Source organism: Schistocerca americana, chromosome 9, assembly GCF_021461395.2.
Source record: "Schistocerca americana isolate TAMUIC-IGC-003095 chromosome 9, iqSchAmer2.1, whole genome shotgun sequence".
In the NCBI taxonomy this organism is placed as follows: domain Eukaryota; kingdom Metazoa; phylum Arthropoda; class Insecta; order Orthoptera; family Acrididae; genus Schistocerca; species Schistocerca americana.
Genome location: NC_060127.1, coordinates 101,200,557 through 101,216,572, shown reverse-complemented (window position 1 = coordinate 101,216,572; position 16,016 = coordinate 101,200,557). Strand labels below are relative to the sequence as shown.

Here is a 16,016-nt window from a genome sequence, read left to right as displayed (position 1 = left end):
ATTATTGGGTTTTACATCCAGAGGATCGTCCCGCCCGATGCACCCAGTCACGTCCTTGTGCTCTCCATGTTATATGGTCTTAAAACTTGGCATATCTCATAAACGACTCAAGATGACAAGGTTTTCTTGAAAATGATAGCATACACAAGTAGCTCGTCCACAGCAGTGAGAGGTCTGTGGCTCAGGACGCATACAGCCGTTCATAACACTGCACGAAAATGCAAGTGGCATGCACAGACACATCCAGAGCACATGGAAAACAGCATAGCAGGATCTGTATACACATCCACAGCAGCGAAAGGGTTAATGAAAAAAGCGTTTCGAGACAAAAAAGTTGGTCCTACTCTACATTAAGTGGTCTTTATGACACAACTGGTTCTGCTAATTGCAAAATTAATAACGATACTAAATTAATAATACAATAGCTTAAATTTGTGAAACAAAGTAAATGCAGGACAGTTAAAAAAATAAATAAAAAATAAAAGAAAATATTTAATTTTTCTTAGTAATAACCACTTAACCAGTGCTATCCACATTTGATACTTTGAAACCACCACCACTTTAGCCAAAAGTGTTGGCTGACTATATCAAATGTGCTGTCTGAGAACTTGGGAATGCCATAACTGGTGATGGCCAACTCGTCACCCACAACTTTTGATCAGCAAGTTACCTGCAGCTTGGTGTTCTCACGCAGGAAACGCTTGTTATCGCGTGAATCTTCTCTCACTAACTCTTCTTCCTGCTCTTTGAGGACGTTCAGCTCTCGCACGAGGGCTGCAGCTTTACGTACATATTCGTCTCTCTGGAGGGCGAGTGTCTGCTTCTGCTGAAGTAACTCATTCTGAATGGCAGCTGCAACAACACCTCTATTATTTCTTTTTGAGCTACGAGAAGGTGCTACATGACAACAGAAACAATTATTATTATTATTATTATTATTATTATTATTAAGCATTACAATCCATGAAGGCTTTTTGCTGCAGAATGGACAATGTTGAACCACTTTGCTCTGTCTTTACAAGTAATTTGCCACTGTCTGTCATGTCCTAGTTTTCTGAGATCGTCTTGAATATTGTCCAAGTATCTCATGCGTGGGCGTCCAAGAGGTCGTCTTCCGGTGGGAATCTCTTCAGTCACTTTCTTGATGGTCCTGTTTGGTGGTGCTCTGATGACATGCCCTATCCATTTCAGTCTTTTGGCTTTAATTTTGGCCACTATATCGGAGTCTTTATATAATTTGTAAATTTCATTGTTATTTAGCAATCTCCATTCATCACTGATCCTGTCTCTTATGGGTCCAAATATTTTTCTCAAAATTTTTCGTTCAAATACTCTTAATCTGTTTTCCTCTTTTTTTGTGAGAGTCCAGGTTTCAGATCCATAGGTGAGTACTGGTATAATCAATGATTTGTATACTTGTAGTTTGGTGTTCCTAGAAATTAACTTGCTTTTGAAAACTGTCAAGAGACTATAGTAGCATTTGTTAGCCTTCTGAATTCGTGATTCTATTTCAATTTTTATGGAGTTGTCAGAGGTTACTATTGTACCAAGGTAATTAAATTCATTTGTCTTTGTGAAAGCTGTGTTATTAATTTGCAGTACATTATTATTTGATGGATAGCGGGATAAGATAAAGTACATTGTTTTGTCTGTATTCAGCTGGAGGCCTGTGCCATTTGTGGCTTTAATTAATTGTGCTGTAAGAAGCTTCAAATCATTCTCACTGTCAGATAATAATGCAATGTCATCAGCGTATGCTACAATGTTAATTTTGCTTTCCAGTTGTGCTCCAATTTGTAGTAGCTTTACTTTTTGGATTATTCTATTGATTACTATGTTAAAAAGAACTGGTGAGAGTGAATCCCCTTGTTTGACTCCAGTTTTAACCTCAAAGTCTTCAGAAAGTTTGCTAGCTACTTTTATTTTGTATTTTGAGTTTAAAGTGCAAGATTTTATTAAATTTATCAATTTGTTAGGGATGCCAATCTGCCTCATGCACTTCCATAAATATTCCCTGTTGATACTGTCAAAAGCTTTTTTAAAATCAATGAAAAGCATATGTACATTTTGATTGAATTCATATTTCTTTTCACCCAACATCCTTAGGACATATATATTGTCAATAGTCGATCTGTTAGGTCTAAATCCACATTGGGCATCATCTAGGGAGTCTTCAACGTAAGGGCTTATCCTTGCTAACAGTATATTTGTCAGAATTTTATATGTTGTGTTTAGTAACGCAATTCCTCTGTAGTTTGAACAATTTGTTGGGTCCCCCTTCTTGTATATAGGGCACACAACTACTTCTTTCCAATCATGTGGGACCTGTTCCTGCTTCCAGATGTTGGTGATGATTTTGTGTAAGCAGTTTACAAAAGGAAATTTACTGAGCTTCCATATATCTGTGTCTATACCATCACTTCCAGGAGCTTTATGTCTCTTCAGCTTCTTGATGCTTTCTTTAATTTCTGCTAAGAAACAATTATATAAAGTAATGTGACTTTTCTTCTTAGCAAAATTTTCACCATTTGACTATGTGTTTTAATACCCATCTATTTCACAATATCATGATTTCACATCTACAGCCATTATCAAGAGCAAACGTGAACTGAAAATCAACAAAGTATACGGATCATACAGTGCAGGATGTAATGTGAAGAACATAAAAGTCATTCGTATGTAAAGAGCATAACTTAATATCACAAAATATCCGACAAGCCTGAATAACACATTACCGATCAAGTGTTTCAACACATATGGTCATTGAATTGACTTGACTTGACATTGACATTGAATTGAAATGACTAGAAGTAAAGATTCAAAAATAGTGCAACTGGTATTTCGAACAGCAAACAAACTTTAATAACATACTGTATTGGCTGCTGCACACAATGTCAACCACATTTTTCTGTTTTTTTATCTTTGCTTGTATCCTGTAATGCGGCGACTGGTCTGTATGACCAGATATATGTTGTAACACTTCAATAACGACAGGTTATGCAGACATGTTGGACATTTTGTGATATGTAAGCAATGCTCTTTAAGGAAGTAGTAACTTTTATGTTGTCCGTATTGTACACTACATTTTATGCTCTGTGCATTTTATTGATTTTCATTTCACCTTTGCGCTTTAGAACTACTAAAAAGCAACAGTGTGAAATAAATGAATGTTGAAACATACAGTCAAATGATGGAAATTTCAATCTACAAGTGCTAGATGACTGTGGTCCCCAACAAAGGAAAAATCAGTAACATGACAGTTTGGAGAATGAGGGAAGGGAGGGAACTCTAGCTGTAACCTCAAAAACAGCATTTCCTCCAAAGTGAAATGAAAGACTGAAGCTGAGGCAGAAAAAAGTAAAGCTGAAAATAAAATAGTACAGATTAAACTTTAGGAGACTTTATCTTCTGTTTTAAAATGGGCAAAAGTACCAAATATGAGCTGTGGTGCTTTCGATGACACCATAAAAGTTCTCCTACTCACTCACTTTACAGCGTTACTATGAGAGACATGAGAGTTATTTCATATGTTCATTCCTTTTTTAACTTTTTTTTTTAAACACTCTGTACTACTACTGATATGTACTTGCATCTTACCTTCTTTTTTGGCATCATCACTCTTTTGATTCGTGACAGACACGGAGTGTGAACCTGTAAATCAAATTTCAGTTATTAAACAACGGAAACTCCAGGTATGACAGTCAACAATGTAGGAAAAGGTAGATTGGTACTTACCATAAAGCAGACACCTTAAATTGCAGACAAGCACAATTAAAACATGCTTACATAAGCTTTCAGTCACAGCCGTCATCAACAAAACAGAAACACACACTCGAGCAAGCACACCTCATGCACACACAACAGCCGACTCCCCACCTGTACACTACTATCCCTTTGACTTCCCTGCCTCTTCCAGATTGCTGCTTGCATCCCCTGTGATAGCTGCATTCCAGCCCCAGATGCTGCAGTTGGCTGTCATGTGTGCGGAGGTATACTTGCTTGAGAATATGAATGATGTGTTTTTCGCTTTTGCTGATGAAAGCTGTGGCCGAAAGCCTTATGTGAGAGTCTGTTAACAGCGTGTGTCTGCAACTTAATGTGTCTGCTTTACAGTAAATAGCAATCTATCTTTTCCCACAATGTTACATTTCAGTTATTACTTAAACTGCACAGGAGAAAATCGAATGTGAAATATCAGAAGTGAAAACAACTTTACAATCTTTCACACAATGGTATATTAAGAGCATACGCATTTGAAACAGCCCAAAAACAGAAGCAAAGAATTTCTAAAATGAAAGAATAATAATAAAGCTGCAGACATATACAACAGTGATGTTCCTCAGCTTCTAAACTCGCATATTTACTTCAAGGGAAGTACATTTTTTTATCACTTTCTTTTTATAACAAAACAATTTTGGTGTTTGGTTCCCCGTAAAACAAAGAGCAAGAAAGGGAAAGTTAATCGGTGTCCTTTTTAAAAACAGACATTAAAAGAACAATCTTAAAAGGAACTATCTCCATCATTCCCTCCTTCCTCATGCAACAACTATCAATGTCCTTGTCAAATTTCAATACAAACTGCTAGCCGGATTTATTTGAAACACTATCTATGAAGCCACAATGCGCAGTCTCCAGTCCCAGGTACAAACATTCACTATGCCTCACGCAATATATGTACTATAACAGATGAAAGATAAATTATGTGCATTTTACACGCACGCACGCGCTCACACACAAAAACACACACACACACACACACACACACACACACACACACACACACACACACACACACACACACAGAGAGAGAGAGAGAGAGAGAGAGAGAGAGAGAGAGACAATTTTTCTTTACCGCCTGTTTTAATGAGTACTATAGGTGGAACAAGGGAAGATCAGAAAGGATGACTGTACACAGGGTATGCATATTAGCACACAATACACCAATTATTATGATTGTGATTATTATTATATAGCAGAAAAGGTATGTAGAAACAAGCAACCAGTACCGAAGTGAAAAAAGAAAGAAAGAAAGAAAATACATGCCATAGATTATCAGTTCCTATTAATACAAAAGCGGCAGAGTAAGTCTCATGTCAAAATCATTTCTGATACCTCTAATTAGTAAAGCATTTAGTATTTTTATAGCAAGACTGTGCTCCTCCACACTGGTTCACTGAAGTGAGAGACAAGCCAAAGTTATTCTCTGGACATAGGTAGGAATGATCATCAAAATAAAATAAGAGAAATTACAGCTCGAACAGAAAGGTTTAGGTGTTCGTTTTTCCCGCGCGCTGTTCGGGAGTGGAATGGTAGGGAGATAGTATGATTGTGGTTCGATGAACCCTCTGCCAAGCACTTAAATGTGAATTGCAGAGTAATTATGTAGATTTAGATGTAGTACAGCTGGCCAGCTTCCTGGCCTTGTAAGCACCCTTTGTATTTATTCATTTTAATTTGATGATAGAGGGGCAAAATTTATCAAACTTTGGTCAAAGACTCTTAGAAACCTATTATTAGAAGGATTGATAAAATTAACTTCGTTGATTATTCATCTCATACTGAAACTGGAAGAGTTAGAACACAGCTGTGGTATAAGGGATCCAGATACTGAAGTGAGACGAAGATAAAGTATTTCATTTTTGTGTTAGTGCATCAAAGTAACTACAAGTGGAATTCAAAATTACAATTAACGCATTTAAAAAAGTGTTGTCAGGTACATATTTAGAGCCCTATATAGAAATTCCTGTGCCACTGCGAAGTAGTATGCCACTAGAGGAAGCAAAACAAAATGGTGCAGCATACTGACATAGTGGGTGATACGTTTTCTGCATTCGAAGAGGAACAGCACTGCAAAAATCTTCACTGAGTCGGTGAAGGTATATGGCAACAGTGCAATGCCATACAGAACAAGTGGTGCAGATGCTTCCAGCGTGCTCAAACAACTCCAAATGACAGCTAACTGAGTGGGAGGCTGCATTCTGTGAGAACTGGGAATCTCAAGGCCAGTGGAGGCCCTGATGCTTGAAGATCAGCACATCACAATCGAGGTGATGGTGGAAAAGTGGAAATTAGCCACAGATCAGTTCTGAACATTTCACACAACATTTTCAACATTACGAAGGTCGCTGTCATTTCGTTTCCACGAGTGCCCGTGGCCGTTCGAAAAGCCGACCGAACTGAGATGGCAGCGGAAATGCTGCTGCTGGGTCAAGCCAATCCGGATGACACTTTAGTTTCCTAATCACTATGGACAAGTGCTAGACAAACTTCTATGATGCTCATATAAAAACAGCATAATGAGCAGTGAAAACATGGATACACCACAGCGAAAACGGAATCACACAAAATGATGCTGAGAGTATTTGACACTCTCATTGTATGTTGCTAACAAATTAAAGCAGTAGTCACACAGTTTGTGAATTCGAATGTCAACATTGTGTGAGCTGAGTTTCTGGTGTCAAAGCATGTAAAAAAACATGATGGGGAATCTTTCTGAACATGTAGAGCAATAGGCTACTGAACATGGTACACATTCTGAACATGCATCTGATGAGATGGAAAATGCCACCTACATCACAAGCAAGTCATCTCTCTTTGGTACAGGGTCAGGAGACAACATATTAGCTTTCGTCTTAAGCCCACATTTGGTGGGTTTTGTATGATAACTTAAGTCCTATGAATATTGAATATACATTAGTGGAAATCAGTATAAAGGAATTGGTTGCACAAAAATTAACATTGTCAGTTGGAAGAGTTCTGCATAATGTGTACGCCATAGTATGAAATCCAGTATACTGACAAATGCAGTCAAACAGTTTTGTACTTGAGGTCAATAGTACATTACATAACAAGACATTTATGACTCAGGTGGTAAAGGGTGGAACTGAGTATAAAGGCAGTCTGTTATGTGTAGTGTTAGCGTGTACATATGTGTCTTTACTGCAGAAAGGAAAAAGTCACAATTAGTTCAAAAAATGGTTCAAATGGCTCTGAGCACTATGGGGCTTAACATCTGAGGTCACCAGTCCCCTAGAACCTAGAACTACTTAAACCTAACTAACCTAAGGACATCACACACCTCCATGCCCGAGGCAGGATTCGAACCTGCGACTGTAGCAGTTACTCAGTTCCAGACTGAAGCGCCTAGAACTGTTCGGCCACCATGGCCAGCAGTCACCATTAGTGAAAGCATATGTTGTGTACATAAACTATGACTGTGACAATGCCATGTGGAAAACAGTTTTCATGTGATGAAAATGCAAAAATCGACACAAACAAGGAAATAGGACACTCTAATTGTCAAATTGATAAGAAATTGAGTTGCACAATTACAGTGATTAATAATTTCATTAGACTCAGTGCACAATATGGACAAAATGGAAAATGTGGGCGATGTAGAAAATTACTTGAGGCATAGATAGGGTTACTTTTGCACAAAGCAAGGGCCACAAACCATTATTATTCTCAAATTGTTGCTGATTTACAGTTGCCAGTAACTGCATTACTTGTGTGACAAATTCTGTCACATGACAAACATCTAGCATTCAAGAAATGACTGCAGTAACACACATTAACACACAAACATCAACAGGCTAGACTGGAGTTTGCTGAAAAACGTACATCATGGACTTCAAAATGGGATAAAGTGGTCTCCGGTGATAAGAAGTGGTTTAACTTAGATGGCCAGGACGGATTTCAATGTTAATGGCACAACCTGAGAACAGAGAATGAACAGAAATTTTTAATGGTGGCAGTGTTATGATTTGGGCAGCCTTCTGTGTTAAAGGTATCGCTTGACTGAACATTAGAATGAACTCTAAAATCTACACTGAAATGCTAGAGACAGAGCTAAATAGAATCTAGAGGATGAAAGTCTAATGTTTCAACAAGATATCATAACTGCATATGTTTCTGCTATAACCAAAAGGTGGTATGAAGATAAACATATAGATGTCTTACCCTGGCCTTCACTAAGCCCAGATTTGAACCTCAAAGAAAACCTTTGAGGAATACTTGCAAGACGTGTTTATACAAATGGAAAGCAATTTGAGGCAATACATAAGCTGAAAAGAGTGATATGAGAAGAGTGGGAAGCAACATCACTGCAAGAACTATTAAACCTAAAAAATTAATGCTGAAGAGGTTTTTTGAGGTATTTATGAAGAATGTAGGTCAGACAAAGTATCAACAATGCAATACCGTATTTACTCGAATCTAAGCCACGCTTTTTTTCCGATTTTTGTAATCCAAAAAAACTGCCTGCGGCTTAGAATCGAGTGCAAAATAAGCGCAAGTTCTGAAAAATGGTGGTAGGTGCCGCCACAACTAACTTCTGCCGTCGAATATATATAGCGCTACACAGGCACGCTTTGCAGGCACAAAGATAAATACTGGCGCCAAAACCTCTGAGTCAGTAAATAAATTAAAAAAAGGTGGAAGACGAGCTTTTTTCTCTGCCCCGAGTTTCGACCACTGCATTTTCATACATTATCCAACGAAGTAAATACAAATTCCGTATTGTTCATCTTCGAATGTAGCAGCATTTCAATGTACTATGAAAATCCGACTGGCAACACTGTTTGGTATGTTTGTCAATATAGCCAACTGTACGTTCTGAATTTTTTCCTACCTGTGAGAAGAGATAGTTGCTAATAGGAACTTTTATGAATTGAGAATCACATGCAGTATTCTCTTCACCATAAGAATAATACGAATATAAACATTTTGCCATGTATTCTATCGTGTTTGCTGCTATCTCATTTAAATCCTGTCTGCCTAATGAACTTCGAAACTAGTGTGAGACAACAGCAAACGCGGAAGAATATACATATCATGTCATGTTTCGTATTCGTATTATTCTTATGCCGAATAGTGATACAGTCAGAAATGAAGCACGGCAATTGACTAGATTTTTAAATCTAAGATGACTAATTTCTGTGCAGAATGTAATGTACAAAAGAGGCGTCTGCAAAGATTTTCAAATGGCAAAAAATTTTAGCTAAACTATCGTTCAGAACATGTATCATACACAGTCTATTATTTGGTTCTTGTTGATCATTATCAAAGAAAGCAGCAGTGTAAGTAACAACAAATAGCAGTCTCTTGCCATTGTTTCGCTAATGAGACAATTCCTCTCTCTTCCCCCCCCCCCACCCCCCGTAAGTGGCGGTAGCGCGCACAAAAGCAAGCCATGCCGCCATCGGTGACAGGTCGTAAACACACATTATCAGAATGCGACAAACAATGCAGGACACAGTACAACAACACGTTTTCAGCTTCGAGTGACGTAAACACCTATAACAAAGAGAACAGCACTTATCAGATCAAAGAAAAATAAGCAATTGATTCAAAACAGACGAAGCACGTGAAAAAGGAAGGGTACCCGTATAAATACGGGCCTGACGCATAGCAATGGCTACCTGGTAAAGCTTAACTGCTAAGCTTACGACTTGAACCAAACTATTGTAGCTGTATCTGTTGTGGCGTAACAAGACAACCACGCCACACGGAAGTAGCCGAAAGGCACGCGTTACGCTCACGCAGATTGGCGTGAGGTCTGAAACAGGATACGTAATGAATGCTATAAAGAAAAGTACGTAGCTGCTGGAATACTTAACTTTAATCCATCCTTGTGGTACATCGCTCTTGATGAGACAAGTGAGACTCTTTAGATACAAGCTATGTAAGGCTACTGGCGCCTTGCTAGGTCGTAGCCATTGACTTAGCTGAAGGCTATTCTAACTATCTGCTCTGCAAATGAGCGAGGCTTCGTCAGTGTGCATCGCTAGCGAAGTTGTCCGTACAACTGGGGCGATTGCTAGCACGTCTCTCTAGACCTGCTGTGTGGTGGCGCTCGCTCTGCTATCACTGAAAGTGGCGACACGTGGGTCCGACATGTACTAATGGACCGCGGCCGATTTAAAGCTACCACCTAGCAAGTGTGGTGTCTGGCGGTGACACCACAGTATCGTCATTCATTTAACCTAAATTGTGTCTCATATTTCATTTTTCAGGTGCGGCTTAGATTCGAGTAAATACGGTAACTCAACAGGACAGCGAGTGCCTTCATACCAACTTCCACATACGAAATGCAAATGCCTTTTTTGGTTAATTGTACTATAAAAGAAATTACATAATTATATCATGATTGTTCATGCTTTATATGTATCTATAACTTGCTACATGCTACATGTTTGCTTCAGACTTTGCACTATTACTTTTGTGGAACCCTGCCTTTATACTAATTTCAACTACAATATGGCATTTCAAAATACCAGCAAATTAATCTGTGGAGAACCCGTCATTTATCGGTATGATCTGTTGAAATAAAATGATGGAGAACATCACATTGCTGGTTGTGTGTGACTTGCGTGTTATGAAAGTACACCACTTCGAGGCACTGTGAATATCCGTATAAAACATTTTTTTTTTGGTACGATTTGTTGTAATTAAATTTCAGTTAATAAAACGTCTGTAAATGAAGCCTTCAGAAGACAGTAATGCACAAAGTTGGTCGATACAGAAGTTCTGCTTCGGGTAATGAATAGAGATGCTGAGTTACAAAGTGGGGCATGATGTGGTGCACATTCGCATTACACTACATCCAAATTATTTTCACTTGCCTTTGAGTTTTCTAATATGTCTGAGGCTCTCTTACTAATTTAAAACAAGTATATTCTATAAAACTTTAAGTAATGTAAATAAAAGTGTGCTCTTCAGAGGGGTGTTTCTTTGATTGACTTCATCTACAGCAGAGGTTGCACTACTTGCAGTAAAATCTGTAGCATTTTCTTGTTTAGTCTTGTATTTCACATGTTCTACAAATTCTTGTACTGAATAGAAACAGTGATCAAATATGAATTTTATGAAAAGTGACAATGATGAAATAATTTTCATCTTATATGGAAGGCTATTGTAAATTTCTATCATGATTTTTGTAATGGAACTTTAATAAGCTGATGTTCTTACTTATTGTATATGGAAATTTCATTTTTTGCCTTATAGGATGTTCATGGGTAATGAAGCTATTTTTAAGTATGCTATGGACAGAACAACACAGCTAGCACATGGACAAGTGAGAAAATATCCATTTTAATCCACTGGCATACTACATTGAAGAGCCAAAGAAACTGGTCCACCTGCCTAACATCGTATAGGGGGCCCTGTGAGCATGCAGAAGTGTCGCATGGGCATGGCATGGACTCCATTAGTATCTGAAGTAGTGCTGGAGAGAGCTGACACCATGAATTCCGCAGGGCTGTCCATAAATCTGTTAAGAGTACAAGGGGGTAGAGATCTCTTCTGAATAGCACGTTGCAAGGCATCCCAGATATGCTCAATAATGTTCATGTCTGGGGAATTTGGTAGCCAGACAAAGTGTTTAAACTCAAAAGAATGTTCCTGGAGCCACTCCGTAGCAGTTCTGGAGGTTTGGGGTGTCGCATTGTCCTGCTGGAATTGCTCAAGTCTGTCGGAATGCACAATGGACATGAATGGATGCATGTGATCAGACAGGATGCTTACAAATATGTCACCTGTCAGAGTTTTATCTAGACGTATCAGGGGTCCCAAATCACTCCAACTGCACATGTCCCACACCAGCCTCCACCAGTCTGAACAGTCTCCTGCTGACATGCAAGGTCCACGGATTCATGAGGTTGTCTCCATACTCGTAAACGTCCATCCACTCGATACAATTTGAAACGAGACTCATCCGACCAGGCAACATGTTTCCAGTCATCAACAGTGCAATGCTGGTATTGACGGGCCCAGGCAAATTGTAAGGCTTTGTGTCATGCAGTCATCAAGGGTACACGAGTGGGCCTTTGGCTTTAAAAGCCCATACCGATGACGTTTTGTTGAATGGTTCACTCGCTGACACGTGTTTATGGCCTAGCGTTGAAATATGGAGCAATTTGTTGAAATATGGAGCAAGTTGCAGAAGGGTTGCACTTCTATCATGCTGAATGATTCCCTTCAGTAGTCGTTGGTCCTGTTCTTGCAGGATCTTTTTTCAGCTGCAGCAATGTTGGGGATTTGATGTTTTACCAGATTCCTGATATTCATGGTATACTCTTGAAATGGTCGTACGGGAAAATCACCACTTCAGCACTACCTCAGAGGTGCTGTGTCCCTCTGCTTGTGCACCGACTATAACATCACATTCAAACTCGCTTAAATCTTGATAACCCAGCATTGTAGCAGCAGTAACCAATCAAACAACTGTGCCAGACACTTTTTGTCTTATATTGTCGTTGCTGACTGCAGGGCCATATTCTGCCTGTTTACATATCTCTGTGTTTGAATACACATGCCAATAGCAGTTTCTTTGGCACTTCGGTGTGTTTCTTCGTTAAAATTTTCACACAGCCGTACACATATTTCTGACAACTTTTGTGCTCATACTGAACGCTATTTTACAGTGTTCATTTTATTCTATATGGACATCATATTACACGGTGTTCCATTCAAAAGTGGCCCCACAAACATACATTTGCTTAATTTACATTTACAGGCTTTGCATAAAACACGTCATACATTGTTCATGGGGAAATAAAGCTGAATCACAGAAGGTGTTGGAAGTGATCGCCCTCAACTTGTAAACACAATTGAACACGATGCTGCAGATTCTCAACTGTTGCTGCCAGAACCTCTGGCGTCACTGCCTGGATTTCATGGATGATATTCTCCCATAAATCTCCCAAGTTTTGTGTTTTGTTCTTGTAAGCCTTGCCTTCTAGTCCACTCTGCATGAAAAAGTCAGTTAGTCATTTAAAAATCAGTCCACCACGGGAAAATGATTCAACCTCAGCCACAGTCGCCTGAGACGTGTGGCATGTTAGACCATCCTGTTGGTACCAGCCAAGTAAGTTCATCATCATCCAACTCGTTCAGAAATTCGTGCAAATGGTTCACAAATTCCTGAAGCATTTCGATGTAAACTGCACTTGTCACAGTAGGGGGGGAAAAAAAACGCCTGATGATGAAATGTGATGCTACTGGACAGAACACACCAATCTTTTTTGAATGCGGGGGTTGCTCGACCAGTGCATGTGGATTTTTATTACACCACACATGTGTATTCTGAGAGTTTATACAGCCAGAGAGGTGGAACCAACCTCATCAATGAACAATGTGTACTGCTTTATTCCTGGCACCTAAGCAATAAATTGCTGAAACCAATGGCAAAATGTAACGCGTCTGTCTTCATCACTGGCATTCAGCTCATGAACAGCTGTAAACCTGTATGAATACATGCTGGCTTTCTTTGCAGCTCTGTGACATGTGCTCCATGACATTCCACATTTCTAAGATACAAGTCGAACAGACTTTGCAAGAGAGGCCAACAATCATTGTTATCACATTAATCACCTTTTTTTTTCGATAATGGTGTCTGACCCCTGCCATGAAGACCCAACACAGCTCTCCATCTTGTTCACTAACTTTTGTATGCAGCATTTAGACAATATATGCTGGTCCCCAAAACATTCAACAAACAGTCACTGACATGCCTTAATGGAACCAGAATCTAATATTGTTTCACAAGAAACACACGCTCTTCGATAGAACAGTGATACACTGACACCAAACACTGGACTCCAGCCAGTGACATGAGGAAAAACCACTGTGGCATCAAACCATGTTGCAGAGTACAGTGTTGCCACAACAATAATCACAAATTACATTGTGCAATTTCAGTGGAATTACTACACTTGTTCGTGAGGCCTCTTTCGAGTGGGACACCCTGTATGAGATATATTCAAACAAAGTTTAATTGAATATGACGTGTTAAAACAATCCTCCACACGTAGAAAAACTTTGCCCTGATCATACTGAAAGCAGGATTATCTGCATTGTCCTCTGCTGCAACACACCGTGCATATTCTGGTAGGGAATGCTTTTTTGTCTCTTTAGAGTATTTTTGTAGGAAAACAATCCTACTTGCTTCGAGTCATAGTGAGTTTTCTTCTCGATTCTCTTGTCACTGTCATTTATGTTGCGTTCTGGCCTAAGGATCTGCAGAAACCAGCAAACTATATTAACTTCATTGTTGCTGTTGCTAATATGAGAGCTATTCCAAACATTATCCCACTTCCACTCATCAGTAACTGTCAGTGAACTTGCTCCTTGCTTCTGGCTTCCATAAGTTGCCGTCATTGTTGTGTGTATAAATTCTCTCCATAGTCACAAATACCATTGTCACTAGAGGCAGATTTTGAATAATCACTGTTTTCAAATCTATTCCTTCACCAACAACTCTTAAATCACTTTCTTCAAGCAACTAGCATATTCTTTCACCTTCAGATTCATATGGATCAGATATCGTGCATGTTACAGCGTTACACCGTAAAAAAATGCTCTCTCACGAGGCCCACTGGTCTGTTTCAACATATACAGGTTCTGTCAGTTACTGCCAATGTGGGTGAACTAATGTCAGAAGAGCCAGTAAAGCAAAACCCCACTAAAGTGGCATTACGGGTCAGCTGTATGGCAATGTAAATATCTGTCACTGTACATTACGACGCAAGAGTACCAAAGTGGATATATCCGTCGTTGTACACTAATGCATTAACAGAGCTAACAAAATGATTTTACACCCATCCATTTTGTAAACGAACTATACGATCTGCAAGCTAGATACTATCACATACACCACACATACCATATGCACAAGCTGCATAGTTCCTGAGCATTCAGCAGCATGGTGAACATGGCATACTCAACACCAATGTTTGAATGCCAGGTCTGTGTAATGAGATCTTAAGCTTGTACAAGGCAATCCGTGATAGAAGCATACTACTGGAATCTTCTGATGAGATTACTGGAGGCTGTCGTGATTAAGTGTTTCAGAAAGCTGTCCGAGAGGATGCTTTAGTTTCACAATAATGCCCTGGCTCGTGACACATTACAACACATCCCTCTTTCCTCCTATGAAGATATCACTCCATGGCAGGCACTTCCAGAGTGTTGATAACTAATTTTTGAGTTAGAAAATTTTGTGAATAGCCGAAATGCAGATTTCCATGCCAAAGATCCCACTGAGGCCTCTGTCATTGGGAAAAATGTGTCACCTCAAAGAGTAAATACGTGGAGAATTCTTCGAAGTGAATTACAAGTCACGTTATTAATTTATGAAAGTGTACAACACACTTAGGAGATATAGTATTTAGTACACAAGGGTCAGTCCTTTTAAATCTCAGTCACTGACTATAAAAAGTGACATTATGAAGCTGTCGATATGCTGTCAGTTGTGAATTAGAGTATGGTGCAACTTCTCTAGTGGCTGTGTCACAAACTCACCTGCTGTCGACGTACCGCCGTCTCCACCAGAACCTGGTGCTGGCGCCGCTTCAGAATACATGGTAGACAGGGAACTGTTCTGCCAAGACTGTCCTGCTGCTTGCCCAGATGTGCTGTACTCCTGCACATGTGGAAAGGACTTGTAAAAATTTAATAACTCGGTGAAAGGAATATGGTATGGTACACACTGGTTCCCACATATGAAAGAAGGAATAAACCAGAAGAATGGTAAAAATTACAGAATACATTAATCAACTGAGACACAAACAGAATACAATGTTACTATAGTTACTATAGCCTTTTAAGTTTAATAAAAACAACAAAAGAAACATTTTTTTTGGAAGTTATTGCTTTATTGTTTATCAAAATATTTGCCTTTCAAATTTTTACCTTTTTGTATGTGTTTAGAGCAATTGTAAAAACTCTTTTTCCACTCTAATATTGGTACCTTAAAAACACGAGTTTCACAGGACTTAACAGCATGTTGAGGGGATCCTTTTTTACATAAGGCAACAAGAAGTAGTAGCCAACAAGTGATAAACAGATGAATACGGACAATGAGAAATTAATTAAATGTTTTTCTCAGTCAAGTAATCAATATGATCAATAGCTGGTCTTGATGTGGTTTTTAGGCAGTCTTCTAACATCTGACAAAGTAACCATGTCCCAGCTCTGATACACATTTCGCAAACATTTTGGAAACGTTCTCACACCAG

At 39.0% G+C, this 16,016-nt stretch overlaps 1 protein-coding gene across 5 annotated transcripts in view; it reads right to left on the bottom strand.

The window, feature by feature from the left end:
- Positions 1-16,016, bottom strand: part of LOC124551376 (zinc finger matrin-type protein CG9776-like) — a 265,653-nt gene that overhangs the window by 129,739 nt on the left and 119,898 nt on the right. For all 5 annotated transcript variants that reach the window (XM_047126421.1, XM_047126425.1, XM_047126422.1 and 2 more), the window contains 3 exons: positions 15,301-15,421; positions 3,598-3,651; positions 671-852 (listed from right to left, as the gene is read on the bottom strand). In XM_047126421.1, the coding sequence (XP_046982377.1) occupies positions 671-852; positions 3,598-3,651; positions 15,301-15,421 (357 nt within the window). The remainder of the gene's footprint in view (positions 1-670; positions 853-3,597; positions 3,652-15,300; positions 15,422-16,016) is intronic.